The sequence below is a fragment of the Choloepus didactylus genome, chromosome 8, assembly GCF_015220235.1.
Source record: "Choloepus didactylus isolate mChoDid1 chromosome 8, mChoDid1.pri, whole genome shotgun sequence".
In the NCBI taxonomy this organism is placed as follows: Eukaryota; Metazoa; Chordata; class Mammalia; order Pilosa; family Megalonychidae; genus Choloepus; species Choloepus didactylus.
Window position 1 is genome coordinate 38,937,932 of NC_051314.1, and position 17,984 is coordinate 38,955,915.

Sequence of the window (17,984 nt, forward strand, 5' to 3'; positions counted from 1 at the left end):
TTTTCAAGCTTATGAATTCTTTTTTATGGTCAACCAGTGTCTTCTTTATATCCTTCATCTCTTTTGCCACATTTTCCTTCAGCTCACTGATTTGATATAGAAGATTTGTTCAAACATCTTTAATTAGTTGTTGCAACCCCTGTATCCCACTTGAAGTTAAGTTTGTTCCTTTGACTGGGCCATGTCTTCATTTTTCCTAATGTGACTCATAATTTTTTGTTGTCTAGGCATCTGGTTTCCTTGATTACTCCAATCAAATTTTTCCAGATCAGACAGACCCAGATCTTAGGAGGAGGATGTAATCAGGATCAAATTTCCCTGAAAATGAGACGCAGAAAGTTGTCAGACTTTCCTGTGAGGCCTCTAGACTCTGTGCTTTTTCTATCCTGTCCAGCAGGTGGTGCTTGCAGCCCACAGTTCCTGGCTGATGTAAAGAGCCACTGTTCCAGCCAAGGGCCAAGGGTGTCAGAAATCAAGCTTAAGTTGTTTCTGTTTTTTTGTTTTTTTGTTTTTTTTCCCCTCAAGGCCCTGGGGTCTGAATTCTCTGAGGGAGGGCAGCCACTTGAGCTGGGCCCCACTCCCTATTCTTAGGGAAGATACACCCTTTAGGGAATTATTTCCTACTCTTGAATTCCTCCTTTGTCTCTCTGACTCTTAACTCCACCCTTGCCTGGGTCATTGTTGACAACTGAAAATGCCTTAGGCTTTCTCTAGTGAGATACTTAGAATGGGAGGGAAAAAAAGTAAAAAGAAAGTAAATCCCTTTTCAGAGCCAGTCCCCAGCCCTCCAGTTTTTCCAGTCAACCCAAGTTTCTACCCAGTTCTCTATAGCCCTTTTCTTGGGACACAGCCATTTTCCAGTATTCTGAGCTAGCAGTCTCCAAAAGCCTCTGTTTTTATTTATTTATTACTTTTTTTCCATCAGCCTCACTTCCTCTCTGCTGGGAGAGACCTTGGGGTTCTTTCCTGCTTGTTCTGGGTTTATCTGTGCTTGTAGCTTATATTCAGTAGTCCAGATTTGTAAACTAAAATTGCAGTTGAAGTTTGGTTGAGTTAGTTTCCCTTACTCCTAGTAGCCTACTTCTTTTTTCCACAAGAAAGTGTTCCTGTTCAGACTGCCACACCAGTGGGGGAGGGGTGCCAGCTCTGCAGTTTGGGAAGCTTTACTTATAGTTGTATGCTGCGATCTCAGCCATTCCACCCATTCCACACTGGTGTACGATGTGTGTTTAGTCACATATGTCTCCCAAAAGCTGTTCCAGGTTATTTACCGGTTGCTCCTGGCTATTTACTAGCTGCTCTAGAGAACTAACTAAATTTTACACTTTTCTATGCTGCCATCTTGCCCCACCTCCCTCAATAATGTGTTTTAAATTTTGGTGTTCATGTGTTCATTGCTTGTATGTAGATATACATTCTATTTTTATGTTTATCTGGTATCATGTAACCTTTATGAGCTCACATATTCTAAGAAGGTTTAGATTCCTTGGGATTTTCTATATAGGTAATTATGTCAACTGAAAATTGGGAAATGTATCTCTTCCTTTCTGATCTGTATGCATTTTATTTCCTTTACTGGCCTTATTGAACTAGCTAGAACTTACAGGACTAAGTTGAATAAGAGTGTTGAGAGTAGGCATCCTTGCCTTTTCCCAATATTTGGGGGAAAGCATGTACTATTTCCCCATTACTTAACTGTAGGCTTTTTGTAGATTTTTTTTTTTTTATCAAGTTAAGGAAGTTCCCCTGTTCCTATTTTTTTCTGAGAGTTTTTCTGAATACATTTCATGAATGGATTTTGAATTTTAGAAATTACTTCTTCTGCAGTGATTATAAGACCATTTGACTTTCCTTTAGCCTACTAATATGGATTGCATTGCTTGATTTTTTTAATCAGTATCAATTATATCCTGTTGGTTGATGGTGTTGCTGAGTTCTTCTATATCCTTGCTGATTTTTTCTCTAGCTGTTCAATCAATTGTTGAGAGAAGAGGTTGAAGTCTCAAATTATAGTTGTGGATTTGTCTGTTTCTATTTTAAGTTCTATCAATTTTTGCTTTACATATTTTGAAGCTCTAATTGTTTAGTGAATACACTATTAGGATTGCTATGCCTTCTTGGTAGACTGACATTTTTATCATTATACAATGTCCCTCTCTGCCTTGTAATTGTCTTTGCTCTGAATTCTACTAATCTGGTATTAATATAACCATTCTGGCTTTCCTTTGATTGATGTTTGCATGATATGTTTTTTTCTATCTTTTCATTTTCAACCTGCCTATAACCCATAACAGTATATTTAAAGTGATATTCATGTAGACACCATATAGTTGTGTAATGCTTTATTATCCATTCTCCCAATCTATGTCTTTCAATTTGTGTGTTTAGACCATTGGTAGTCATTGTAATTATTGATACTTTAAGGCTTGAACCTGCCATTTTATTTTTTGCATTGTTCTTTTTCTTTCCCTATTTATTTTCTGTCCTTCCTATGGGCTACTTGAAAAATTTCAGAATTCCATTTCGATTAGTGTATTTGAGTGTGCCTTTTTGTATAGATATTTATTGGATACCCTAGATATTATGCTATTATGTCATATGTATGCATGTGTGCATATATATTTATGTCTATGATGGCATAATTTTACCAGTTTGAGTGATGTGTAGAAACCTTATCTCCATGTACATCCCTTTACTCTCTCACATTTATATCATTGTCTTAAATATTATATGTACATTTAGAACCACATAAGATAGAATTACAATGTTTTCTTTAACCATCAAATTTAGAAAAAAAAATTCCTTCTCTTTTTGAGGAGTCTGTTTTATATACCCATCTTTTTGTTTACCATGTTTTTTCATTCTTCCTCATGTTCTAAGATTCCTTCTTTTATCATTCCCTTTCTTTTTAGAGAATTTCCTTTAGACATTCTTGTTAGATATGTCTGCTAGCAACAACAAAATTCTCCTAATTTTCCATCATCTAGGAATATCTTGATTTCTCCTTCATTCCTGATGGAAATAGATTGATGGTTATTTTTTATTTTAGCACTTGGAAAATGCTGTGTCACTTTCTTCTGGCCTCCATGCTTTCTTTTGAGAAATTCACTGCTATTTTAATTGGTGTTCCCCTATAGATAAGGTGTTGTTTCTCTGTCAAGGTGTTCAAGATCTTTTCTTTGTATTTAGTTTTCAGAAGTTTGGTTATAATATGTCTTGGTGTGGATTTTTTGTTTGTTTTGATCTATCCAGTGTGGGATTTATCCTGTTTCACTCAGCTTTTTGAATCTGTATATTTATGTCATTTGCCAAATGTGGGGCATTTTCAGCCATTATTTCTTGAAATACTTTTTCAGTCCTACCCTCTTTCTCCTGTCCCTCCAGGACTCTGACATAAAAATCAAATCTATATTTATAGTTCCACAGTTTCTGGAAGCTTTGTTCATTTTGCTCAGTCTATCTTCTCTCTGTTGTTCAGATTAGGTAATTTTTATTGTTCTGTCTTCATATTCACTAATTATTCCCTCTGCTCCTTCCACTATACTGTTGAATCTATTCATTGCATTTGTTTGTTATTGTACTTTTTTCAGTTCTAAAGTTTCCATTTGGTTTTTCCTTATATCTTTATATACCATATTTTTATTTACTGAGACTTTCTATTTCTTTCTCTTTGCTGAGATTCTATTTTCTCATTTGTTTCAAGTGTGTTCATAATTGCGCAGGTAGGGTTTTTATTGTGGCTGCTTTAAAATCTTTGTCAGTAATTCTAATACTTCTGTCATCTTAGAATTAGCATCCATTGGTTGTCTTTTTCATTCAGTTTGGGATCTTCCTGGTTCTTGGTAAGATAAATGACTTTTTAATTGAAACCTGGACATTTTTTTTATCATGTTTTGGGACTCTGGATCTTATTTAAAACTTCTGTTCTTATTTGGTTTCCTCTAATTCCAATCCAGCAGGGGAAGAGGGGAGAGCTATTTATTACTTCCTGGTCAGGAAAGAAGTTCATGTTCCCCACCTAGTCTCTACTGACACCTAAATGTGGGCTTATCCTTAATTATGGGTGGGTTTAGGAGTTCTAGCTCCCCACTGATAACTCTCAGGGCAGCAGGTTAGGTATGTCTTGTTACAACTCTTCATGTGGCCTCCACTGATGGGGGAAGGGAGCCTCTTCACCACCGGGCAGTGATGCAAGTCCTGTCTATCCTCTAGGCCTCCTCTGACCGCACCCTGGTGAGCAAGGGTTTAGACCTTACTGTAACCTGATGAGGGTAGAAATCTGATTTTCCTACTCTTCCTTTTCTGGCATGGGCTCTGGGAGGGGTCAAAGTTTTTCTGTGCTTGGAGTAGAGCAGTTATTGTCTAAAAGTTTTCTGTCTTGCTAGGCTGCCTCTTTCCTGATATTCTGACTAGAAAGAGAAGGCTTTTGTTGCGCTTTTTATGTCTGCCCAAGACTGGAATATATGAGGCAAAAAGAAAACCCAGGGAATGCCCACCATGTTACTCCTCAGGTCCCAAAGTTCCTAGCATGATTTCCTTCTTTCCACCTTTCAGAGACTTCATATGCTTGTTTCACATATAATTTCCAGGATTTCTATTTGTACTTATTGGTAAAAATAGAGAAAAATACATATGCTCCATTTTCCCAGAAGCATAAGTCCCCCATTGTGTTAGTTTGTTGTTTATTTTGTTTTTGAGGAGGAAAAGAGAGTTTATTTATGCCAGTGAGAGGAAAGAGGAAGATTTCCCAAATCAGTCTCCCCAATGTGATTTTTCACTTGGCTTTTATACCCATCAGAGACAAAGAGAGATAATCATCTTAGTTCACAGGTAACAAAGATTTGGGGAATTTCAGTAGTTCATCCTATTTCCTTCAGAACTTACACCCTGTGACACCTGGGAAAGGTGCCTCCGGGTCTAAGGAGATAGATGAAAGTCTTATTCATATCTGGGAGATTTGGAGCAATAGAATAAAGCTAATTCAGGTCTGGGTGCAGACTTTACATTTACACACTGCAGCAGACTTTACATTTACATATCTCTCCTTTGTGAGACTAAGAGCTCTCATTATAGCTTGTTTCCAGCTTTGAGGGTTGTATTTTAAGGCTACTTTACAATTTCCAGCTTGCTTCCAGTTTGAGGATTATATTTACAAATTCACTGTTACAGTTTCCCCCTTAAAACAATATCTATTGACAATCTTGGAAATTGGGCTGTCATTCATTCTGGCTACCTCCTGCTAAAAAATGGGATGACGTTGTTAAGTGGTTGTCTGGTGGAATTTCTACTCATAACTTGTAGATATTTATTTCCTTCGGGGGAGAATGGATTGCTCTTGACAGGAATTCTGGAAGATGAAAAGGGTTTCATGCATGTTTGAGTTATAATTCTAGTTCATAGAGATAAAACACAGTTAACTAGAATAAGAATAGATATAATGATCAGGAAGATTACAAGCATGGTTGGAAGAAGAGTCTGTGACCACAAACCTATTCCTGAAAGTAGCCAACTGAATAGAAATTAAATTATTAACTGGAAAAGTCTTAGCTTGAACTTGATCATTTAGGGGAGCTAGGAGAGAAGAGATGTTTCTGACTCATTAGGAATTTAGATACAACATTTACTTTTGACTAGAGCACATGTTCTCCCCCTTGGGGTGGTGGGGATATTTAAGGCCATTTTATTTTATAATACTGCTTTGCACACTAAAGCCATTTCTGCATTTTCTAGAGTTATACTGTGATAGTTGTCATTTAATGCAGTTACTTTAGCAATTACATTTTTGACTCTTACAGATGGGACAAATGTTGCAGCTACATGATTATCAGATTTATTTGGGTTAGTTAGGGGTAACACTATATTTTAGGTCTCAGATTCCAGTTAGCTCTATACAAATTACTAGGTAATAAAATGATGGTTTTGTTTACAATTTTCAGAGGGTGTCTGTCCCATTTTGCGTATCAAGGAAGGGATGTGTAGCAGGGATTGATTTTTTGTTCCTAACAAAGTGGGGCCTTCTGACTCAGTTTCTTATATCCTGGGTAAGCTAAACTATTCTATCCTAGAATTGAATATATTCAACATTTATTCTTTCAATAAAGTTCTTTTATTTTTTATTTAATTGATAGGAATAAGACAGCAACATTTCACCAGTAATATTGGCAGAGAAAACAAGACAATATTCTGGCTGGGTTAAATTTACTAGCCAATGACAAGATTGTCTGTGATGATATTTTTGGTGCTTAACACACTGCATCATAATTATTAATGACTTGAGAACTATTTAGTCTGTCCCTTATAAAGGGATATCCACCATGGCAAGCTAGAGACACTAGAGATGGGCAGCTGGATACAAATCCAGCAGTTAAGACTGGTTTATAGAAGTACAATATGAATAGAACATTTGCATGAAGAGATTACTTTGGCAAGTTTCTACTAAAGGGCACATTAAGGTTATGAAAAAATAGATAACAAGGAACATCATAACTAATTTGACTAGGAAGATTTCTTTAAACAAGTATTTTAGGCTGTCCAGAGGTTCACAGGTATGCTTATATTCTGGGTTATGAGGAGGATTTACAGTCACCATGGCTTTTCCGCTAACGGGAAGTGTGTCTCCATCCTGGAACAGTTGTAGCCTGACTCTGATGTGGTGAATCCCAGGGCTTTACTCCCTACAACTTGGGGGTCCAGGAATCCACCAAGCAGCATGTCATTCAGATGTGGTGCCCCACGTTGGGTGCCAAAAACTGTAGAAGGGGCACTTCCCAAATCTGGGTTCCTCACTTGGTGTGGCCAATGAAAGTCACACAGAACCAAGCTGAGGAGGAAAAGCCTCCGTTGTGTTAATAACACTTTGTATAGATATCAAATTTAGCACTTATTACAATGTATAGTACTTTATATGTTGATGTAACACCACAGGCATTTTGAAGGCAGAGACTGTACCTTTTTTATATTTGCATGTGCCCTGATTAGAAAAACAAAGCATATAATTGTAAACTTACTATGTATGACAGGCATTAATTGAGGCACATTAAATTTATTAACTCTGTACTAATTACAATCCCCATATAAAATTAAATTTTACATAGTGAATAATGGTTATTATTATCACCATTTTACAGATGAAGATACTGGGGCACAGAGAGGATAACTAACTTGCCCTAGTAACACAGCAGTCTTCCTGAAGAAATATTTGTTAACAGAAAATTCTTCCAAATCTCATATGAATTGTATTGTAATTGAGGAAAAACTAATCCACCTCAAATTTATGAAACAAGACCTAGACAGGCACAGTATTTCACAAATAATTGTCAACCGTGGCATCGATCATTTCTGTTAAATGCCTACATTTGGAATGTTTATAGGATATGTATGACCTGCATCATCTGTACCTCACTGATAACAACTTGGACCATATTCCTCTACCACTCCCAGAAAACCTACGGGCCCTTCACCTCCAGGTAGGCATCTACCGGTAAGGCACACCCAACAGCCCAGGAATAAACAAATCAAGCATGCGGAAGTCCATGACACAAAAGGCTATTTATAAGGGCATGTTGATATACTGTGACAATTCTGTTCTTTCCCTTCTCTCTATAGCTCATTCTCTCTCTCAATCCAAGTAAAACATGCCTTCAAGACCAGATCCATCCTAATCTATTTCTGACAACCTTAGCCTTCATTTTCATTCTTTGCCAATTCATAATTCACCTTATTGGCACAGAAAGTTTCTATGGGGGGATAAAAATGAAAGTTCCACCTACCGAAGAAATATGAAAGGATTAGAAGTAGAAAAGAAAAGGGAAAAAGAAAAATCTAATTTGATTTTTAACTTTCAGTGGGGAAAACGTCAATTTCAGCTTTTCATTTTAGGTTTTATATAGTGAAATAAATTCATTCCTATAGCATTCCCATCTGCTGAGAGATGACACATCTCCATCTCTCTGGATTAAAATAAATTCCTTTTTTCTAAACCGACATATTTGAAAGTTTGGGCTTATTTTAATTAACACTAAGCTACATTTTATATTTGAAGTAATAAGTAAAAACACATTTTCAGAAATGTTGATGATCCAGTATTTTCTAAATATACTTCATTTTTTACCCAAGTGATTAAAAATATATTCAATTGCAACAAAATTTTTGATTGTGACAACAAAAAGATATTTATTTCATATGTAACTTCTGGCCTACAGCTGTAATCAACTTTCTGTATTAATGTCATCTGTTTTGTGGAATAAATCTGTAGAGAACATATTCACTGTATATTCAAACATACATCATAGTGCAATATTACCATTTTCTCTGCAAAAAAATCGCAAGCCTTTACAAAAAGCTATTTTGCTATTTGAGAACTGGTCTGATTCCTGTGTTTTTCTCTGTGGCTCTGGTAAATATGTGCCTCTGTGCCTTTTATTCCTAGTAAAATATATCTTTATGTACTTTTTGATGTCTTTTTGATGTATATGTGTTCATGAATCTTGAATACATGTCTCCTTTTTGAGGTATTCTGAATTTGTTTATATCTCTTAATGTGTATGTCCTTTCTAGCTATCATCCTGTTTCTCGATTTTTCTTTTCTTCCCTCCTCCCCCTATCAGGAACCAAATTATATGTATATATGGATTTTTTGCCTTGTGATTGGAGTAATGATTTTTAGGGGAATCCTCAAAAAATATTGAAATGTGTGGTCCAGTTATGAATTAAATTTTATTCATCTTGTCTGTGATGATGTCCTTACAAAGTAGCCAGGTCTTTGATGTTATATTTAGAGCAATGTGATTGTATATAAAATACTAGGCTATTTTTTTAAGTAATTGGTTTTATGTTCCCCATTCTAAGTTTTAAAAAGCATTTATTCCACCTTTTAAAATACACATTTTTCAAGAACACCTCACCAAAGTCCAGTGTAAAGTTGTTTTTAATTTAGTCACACACACACATATATATATATATATATATATATATGTATATATGTGTGTGTATGTGTGTATGTATGTATAAATGCTCATTTAAAAGATCCCTTTCTTGACTCATTTGAAGAATGTTTGCCAGCATATAGTATAGTAGTTATCACTGAGGGCCTTAACACAATGAGTAACACTAGTTAAAAAGTCCATCCCCAATACTATCTAATGACTAGACCTGTTTTTGAAACTCCCTGCATCTCAGTTTTCTCATTTGTAATAAAGGGATAATCTTCTTACAGGATTGTTAGAAGGATTACATGATAAAGTTTATAAAGTGGGTATAGAGTTCCTGGTACATTATAAGCACTTAAATGTGAAGCAAAATTACTATTAACAACATCTGTTAATGTTGAGGAATGGTCAGTGATATCTATGACCTGCATCATCAAAAGGAATGGTCAAGAAAATAGCAACACATTTCTGTTATTCCTCATACTTGTTAGCTTCTTTATTGTGTCTTGCTTCAGTTCCATTTCTCTTCTCATTTGCTGCCTGTAAATGATCAGAGCCTTAAAAGGAATTTACATACGACTAGCTCATTTTCTTCACTTTTACAAGAAAGGAAGGTTTCAATAAGACAACAGAGAAAGGCATTCATGCTTCAACCAGTGTCCTTCTGTTACCAAATACCTTGCCTAGCAAAATCCCTATCTAAAAAATCCTTATCCATCTTTCAAGAGTCATGCATTTCCACATGTATGAGGCCTTCATAAATCCACACTCCCTCCTAAAAGAAAACAAAAAGTAGTAGGCTTATATCTTGTATTATCATTGTTTTTTAGACAAGCCTATATCATGGAACTTATCTTAATATATTTCAATTGTTTGTATACATACATGTGTCTCACTAGTGTGTGAGCTATTAGAGTGCAGTTGTTACTCAATGCATCTTCAAGACCTACCATAAAGCCTGGCTCATAATAAATGTTCAATTATTGAATAAACAGATGAATGACTCAGATCTAGAATCAGTGTGGAGATTAATCTCAGGCTGAGGGCTCTTCAAAGAGACAGTGAGAATATAATTATCATTATAAACATATCACATACAAGATGTTCTACCATACACAATTGCATTGTGTCAACAATTCATATACTGTATTGTATCAAATTGTTTGAAATTCTTGACATTGTTTCATATATGCAAAACTCTCTTTTACATCACTGCAGTAGCTAGCAAGGAATTCTAATGTCAAAGCTATTTTCTGAGCCTAAGCTTCAATACCGCAATCCTTTGCAAAGTTGTACTGGTCTTCTACTAACAAAATATGTTAACATTTATTGAGCACATCCTCTTGGCCTGAATTATGTTAATAATCAGTTTTTACAAGTATAATCTTATTTCATCCCTCCAAACTCTGTGAGAAACTACTATCATAATCCCCACTTTTACACTTGAGAAAGAGGGCACATAGAGTTTACAAGAGCTGCCCAAAATAAAACAGACGGCAAATGGAGAAACTGAGTATAGATCTAGTAGACCAAAATTATAACTTCCTATTTTATAAATTTTACAATCTCCAACATCCTGCTGCTTATCCTGACTCCTATCTGTTGTAAAAGACAACTGAATAAATAAATCACTGATGTGTTTATAGTGTGTGTATATATATATATATATATATATATATATATATATATATATATATATAATTTTATGGCAATAATAGTACAAAGGAGAAGGGAGAGAAAAGGGAGAAAAATAGTACAAAGGAGAAGGGAGAGAAACTGGAGCAAAGTTTCCATACATTATTGAAATTAATTTAGTATTAATTGAATTAGATTGTTTTAAGTTAAGATGCTAATTGTAATCTCCAGGGCAATCACTAAGAATATGCCTTTTTTTTAAAAAGTAAAAGAAACAACAAAGGAATGAAAAAGGTACACTAGAAAATGTCTATTTAACATGAAAGAAGACAATAATAGAGGAACAAAGATATATAGATACATAGAAAACAGAGCAAAATGGCAAAGAATAGCCTTCCTTATCAGTAACGATATAAAATATAAATAGGTTAAACATCTAAGTCCAGAAGCAGAGATTGGCAGAATAGATTGGAGAGGGACAAAAAGCAAAATGTGATCCAACTACATCCGGTCTTTTAGATTAAAAGACATATATAGGTTGAAGGTAAAATGATGGGAAAATATACAATGAAAGCAGAAACCAAAAGAGAGCTGGAATGGCTATACTAATATCAAACAAAATACACTTTAAGAAAAAAAATATTGCTAGAGACAAAGAAAGATATTTTTTAAACAGGAGGGTAAATCCATCAGGAAGACATAAATATTAAAAATGTAAATGCACCTAACAACAGAGCCTAAAAATGCATTAAGCAAAATCTAACAAAACTGGAGAAATAGATACTTCAAAAATAATAATTGGACACCCAATACTCCACTTTTAATAAGAGACAGAAAAAGTAGGCATAAGATTAAAAAGTAAATAGAAGACTTGTATACTATAAAATAACAAAACCTATCAGGCATCTATAGAACATTCCACTCATTAACAGCAGAATACACATTTTGTCAAACACAAGTGGAACATTCCCAGGATAGTCTAGATGTTGGTTACAAGCAAGTTTCAATAAATTGAAAAGAACTGAAATTAAACAAAAAGATGTCCTCCAATTATAATAAAATTAGGTATGATAATAAAAGGTTGCAAAACTCAGAAATATGGCAACAGACACTCTCCTTAATAACCAGTAAGTCAAAAGAGATATCACAAAAGAAATTAGAAAATAGTCTGTGCAGTGGTTTGGACTGTATGTACTCCAGAAAAAAATGTGGTCTTAAACTTAATCCATTCTTGTGGCTGTGAACCCATTTTAAGTAGGACCTTTGTCATTCTGATGAAGTTATTTCAGTTAAGGTGTGGGCCACCTAAATCAGGAAGACTCTTAATCCTATTACTGGGGTCTTTTATAAATGGAGTGAAATTTAGGCAGAGAGAGAGCAGTCAGAAGCTGAACATCAGTGGAACCCAGAAAAGAAGGGAGAGACCAGGAGACACCACCATGTGCCTTGTCATGGGATAAGCTAAGGACCAAGGATTGCTGGCAGTCAGCCCCAGAATGCCACAGTCTTCAGGGAAAAAGCATCACCTTGATGACACCTTGATTAGAACTTTCTCTTAGCCTTAATACCATGCACAAATTAAATCCTTGTTGTTTAAGCCAAGCTTTTGCATGGTATTTGCTTGAGCAACCAAAGAAACTAAAACAGTCTGAGATAAATAAAAACAAAAACACAGTATATCAAACTGCACAGGATGGAACTAAAGAAGAATTTACAGGGAAACTTATAGCTACAAATGACTAAATTTAAAAAGAAGAAAGATCTCAAATAAACTATCTAACTTCCCATTTTAAGAAATGGAAAGAGATGAGCAAACTAAACCCAAAGCAAGCAGTAGGAAGGAAATAATATTAGAAAAGAAATAAATAAAATGTAGAATAAGAAAGCAAAGCAAGAATTGGTTCTTTGAAAAGATCAACAAATTGAAAAACTTTTAGCTAGGATGACCAAGATAGAAAGAGAACAGACTTCAATTATTAAAATCAGGAATGAGAGTACTGCTACCAACATTACAGAAATGAAAATAATAACAATGGACTACTATAAGCAAATATATGCCATCAAAATAGATAACCTAGATAGAATAGACAAATTTCTAGAAAGGCACAAACTACTGAAACTAACTAAAGAGGAAACAGATAATCTGAATAGACCTATGACAAGCAACAAGATGGAATTAGTAATTAAAAAACTTCCAACCGCAACAACACAACTGAATCCCAAAGGAATTCACAGGTGAGTTCTTCCAATCCTTTGCTAACTATTACAAAAGATAGAAGTAACATTTCCTAATCTTTTCTATGGGGCCAGCCTTACCCTGATACCAAAATTAGACAAAGTCATCACCAGAAAACTATATACCAGTATCCCTGATGAATATGGACTTTAAAGTCCTCAGCACAAAACTAGCAAACTGAATCCAACAATGTATAAAAAAGTATTATACACCATGACCAAGCTATATTTTTCCCAGGAATTCAAGGTTCTTTTAACATCTGAAAATCAACCAATGTAATATACCATAATAATGGAATAAAGGCCAAAAAACCTGATTATCATAGTGGAGGCAAAAAAGCATTTGAAAAAATCCAACACCCTTCAGTGATAAAATTACTTTAAAAACTTGGAATAAAAAGTGTTCTGTTTTCAGTTCTACGTTAAGAAAAATAGTAGTATCTCTATTTTCAGATGGCATGACCATATATGTAGATAAGGCTAAGGAGTTCACTAACAAGTATTTGAACTAAAAAAAGGAGTTTAGCAATGTGGCAGCTTATAAGATCAATATACAAATATCAATTATATTTCTATACTCTAGCAATGAACAATCCAGAAACAAATTGAGAAAGCAATACCATTTATAATACCACAAATATAATAAATTACCTAAGAATAAATTTAGCAAAAGAAATACAAGACTTGCACACTGCATGCTACAAAACATTGTTGAAAGAAATTAAGAAAGATATAAATAAAGGAAAAATACCTCATATTCATTGGATTGGATGACTTAATATTGTTAAGATGACAATACACTCTATGGGAGACTGAATCATGCCCTACACAAAAGACATGTTCAAATTCTAATCCCAGATCCTGTGGGTGTGAACCCATTTGTAAAGAGACCTTTGAAGATATAATTAGTTAAGTTGTGAACTCATTTGTAGGTAGGATCTTCAAAGATACTATTTAGAGGAGGCCAAATTATACTTTAATCCAATATGGCTTCAGGTACAAAGGAAATTGGACAAGAAGTAAAAACCAAAACAAACCAGAGGTCAGAAGAAGCCAGAGAATGAAGGAGAGATTGAACTGTGTTGAAGGACTGCCATCACCAGAATATTCTGGAGAAAGCATGGCCTTGCCAAAACTTGCTTTTGGACATCTAGTCTCCAAAACTGTAAGGCAATAAATTCCATTGTTTAAGCCAACCAGTGTGTGGTATTTGTCATAGGAACCTTGGCAAACTAAGGTGCGCTCCCCCAACTGACCTACATATTCAATGCCCACTTAACTCCCAGCAAAATTCCAGCTGTGTTGTTTTGCAAAAAACTGACAAGTTGATCCTAAAATTCATATGTAAATGCAAGTGACCCAGAAAAGCCAAAATGATCTTAATAAAGAAGAACAAAGTGGAAGACTCAAACTTCTTCAAAACTTACTGCAAAACTTACACTAATCAAAATACTTCAGTACTGTCAGAGGATTTATATAGAGATCAATGGAATGGAATTGAGAATTCAAGAATAATCCTTTACATTTATTACCAACTGCTTTTTTATAAAGACACAAGACAATGGAATGTAGGGGAAAGTATAATCTTTTCAATAAATGGTACTTGGAAAACTGGATATTCACATTAAAAAGAATGAAGCTGGGCCCCTACCTCACATTATAGGCAAAGCTTAACTCAAAATGGATCCAATGCCTTAATGTAAGAGAAATGAGAAACATTCAGAAGAAAACAAAAGAGTACATTCTTCAAGACCTTGCACTAGGCAATGATTTCTTAGATATAACAGCAAAACGCAAGTGACAAATGAAGAAATGAATAAGTTGGACAGTACCAATTTTTTTTTAAATGTACTTAAAAGGACACTGTCAAGAAAGTAACAAGATGACCCACAGAATGGAGAAAATATTTGCAAATCATATTTATAAAAAAGGACTTTTATCCAGAAGATATAAGGAACTCTCATGACAACAATAAAAGTCAAATAACCTAATAAAAAATAGGAAAAGGATTTGAACATTCATTTCTCAAAAAAACAGATATACAGATGGTCAATAAACACATGAAAATATGCACATAATCTTTAGTCATTAGGGGAATACAAATTAAGACCACAATGAGACACCACTTCATGCCCACACAACAGCTATAATAAGAAAAACAGTCAAGTGTTGAAGAGGATGTGGAGAAACTGGAATCTTCATACAGCTGGAAATGTAAAATGGTGCAAATACCTGGAAAAACAGTTTGGCAGTTTCTCAAAACTGCCCAACTGTTAACATATGACTCAGCAGTTCAACTCCTAGGCATATACTAAAGATAACTGAAAACATATGTCCACATAAAAACATGTACACATATGTTCATAGCAGCATTATTAATAACAGCCCCAAAGTGGAAAGAACCAAATGTTCATCCATTGTTGAATGGATAAACAGAAGAGGTTTATCTATACAATGGAATACTACTGGGTAATAAAAATAATGAAATACTAATACATGCTAAAACATGGATAACCCTTAAAAACTTGATTCTAAGTAGAAAAAATCAGTTATAAAAGACCACGTAATATATGATTCCATTTATGAGAAATATCCAAAACAAGCAAATCCACAGAAATAGAAAGTAGATTACCAATTGCCAGAGATGGAGGGAAGGGGAGAATGGGGTGTGACTAATAATGTGCATGGGGATTCTTTTTGGGGATGAAAAATGTTCTAAAATTAGATGTGATGATGGTTGCACAATTCTGTGAACAAATTAAAACCAGTGAAATTTACAATTTAAATGGGCAAATTTGATGATATGTGAAGTTTAGCTCAATATAGCTACCAAAAAATAATCCAGTCCTTGTCCCTGCTTGTCCTCCTGATAGTTGCTCCTTCCCTCAACTCACTTTAGCCATGTTGACATTTTTCTCATTCTTCAAACATTCCATGCTAATTCCTCAGGGCTTTGAACCTGTTGTTCTCTTTGACCAGGATGTTCTTTTCTTGGCTCTTTCCATGTCCTTATTTTCTCATTCCATTCTTAGCATGTTGCTTTCTCTTAGGATACATTTTCATAGTCACTATCCTTTCTTCACAGCACTCATCATGTTTTGGAACAAACTTTTCTCTTTAATTTTGTTTTCTTACCTTATATTTCCCCAACTGAATTATAAGCTATATAAGGGCCAGAGCATGTCTGTTTTGTCCAATGATTTATGCCCATTGCCTAGAAAGTATTTGGCATGAAGTCATCACTTAAGTATTTTTGAATGAGGGAAGGATAAATAATAAAATTGAGGGTTAAGCAAAATGTACTGCTATTATTCAATATAATATATAATACATATTACATCTTGTAACATATTTTCATCCTTTTTAGAATAACAACATTCTTGAGATGCGTGAAGATACCTTCTGCAACATTAAAAATTTGACTTACATTCGTAAGGCACTAGAGGACATTCGATTGGATGGAAATCCTATCAATCTCAGCAAAACTCCTCAAGCATACATGTGTCTACCTCGTTTGCCTATTGGGAGTCTTGTGTAATTTTAGATAATGGTTAGCATTATGACGCCTATTATAACAAAACAATTCTTACTACTCTTTTGAAAAACAAAACCCTGCATGTTACTTTCAAAGTTCTGCAAAATGATATGACTGCATAAAATACAAATGGAAGTATTTACATATAATGATAATTTAGTAATCTAATAAAATGCTAGACAAGAATAAACCTGCAATATATACAAAAAGAGCAATATTAAATGATAGAAAAATTTCTCTTGTATTCTTATGAAATCACATGTAACTTTCAAGTTTTAGGGATTTATAGTCTATATAACTTCAAACTAAGTATATAATAAAGAAAATTAAAATATGAATACTTTAGGTATTTTGCCAAGATTTACCTTTTTTAATTAAACTTTTCTATTCATATTTTTCAATGAAATATGTTCTTTTGCCTTAATTCATTAAAAAAGTATGAAAATAATAAATGTATTTGAAAATTACAATGGTCTTGTGGTGAAATATGCAGTATAATCATAATATGCAAATAACCATATCCAACAATAGCAGACATAACCTTCACTTTTTTAATAACATCTTCTCATCTTAAAGAACTATCATTTTAGATCTTTGCTAAACTGAACAGTTATTTTGTGCATTTCTGCATCTGCGAAAAAATAAAATAAAGAAAACGGAAAATATAAAAGACGGTATAATACCCACACTAGCAAAGAAGCTGAGGACCATGTTAAGGAGAGGTGATCTTTCTAAAATGTATGGTCACTATGCAAACACAGTGCTAAAGACTGAAAGATGACAAAAGGATATACATAGAAAGGTGGGTTTCTTTCCAGGTCCAGACCCCAAGTTCCACTCTCTGGAAATGTGTATGCGGTTAACTATTGTCAGCAGTTTCTTGCGTATCTTTATAAGGTTTCCATGAGAAACAAAAACAAGCATGTAAGCAATTTCCCCTTTGTCATACAAATGTATCTAGGCATGTGACAAATTACCATTTTGTATGTACCTATACATGTAAATATACGATTATTTTGACACAAAAGATAATCACTATTCTTAACCTGGTCTATTTCACTTAAAAATATTTCCTGTTGATCTTCCCATACGGTCTACTCATTCTGAAAGCCATATATTAGTCCATTACTTGGTTGTACATTACATTATTTGTATTTACACCAAAACTGCAAAGAGTAGTCTTGCATGATCATAAATAGCTTTGTGATCATGTGAGGGTATATCTATGGATAAATTCATAGAAAGCAAATTCTCAGTCAAAGAGTTTATCATTTTATATTTTAACAAATGTCATTAAATTGTACTTCAAAGATATGATACCCATGTACACTTTCATCAACAGTGTAGGACAGTGCATGATTTTCTACTAATATCGTAATGTCAAACTATTTCATCATTGTGTAGTCTATTTCTAAATAACTATTTAGAATAACTATATCAAAGGAAAAAGTGAGATAGTTATTTGGCAAAACACTTCCAAATTTTAAAACACATAATATATTTTTATTTTCAACTCTCTTTCAGACAAATATATTTCTTAGTAAAAATTATATGAATTTTTTCTCCTTGCTCTACATCATCTACCATATTATTTGTAGACTCTACATTTAAAACCAGAATTTTTGTAGTGTAAAAATTAGAGAGTATTGTTC

At 34.1% G+C, this 17,984-nt stretch overlaps 1 protein-coding gene across 1 annotated transcript in view; it reads left to right on the forward strand.

The window, feature by feature from the left end:
• EPYC (epiphycan) overlaps nucleotides 1–16,520 on the forward strand; it is a 49,986-nt gene extending 33,466 nt beyond the window's left edge. The window contains exons 6-7 of the mRNA XM_037847704.1: nucleotides 7,371–7,466; nucleotides 16,165–16,520. Coding sequence (XP_037703632.1) covers nucleotides 7,371–7,466; nucleotides 16,165–16,335 — 267 coding nt within the window. The 3' untranslated portion in view covers nucleotides 16,336–16,520. The remainder of the gene's footprint in view (nucleotides 1–7,370; nucleotides 7,467–16,164) is intronic.
• The last annotated feature ends 1,464 nt before the right edge of the window (nucleotides 16,521–17,984 follow it).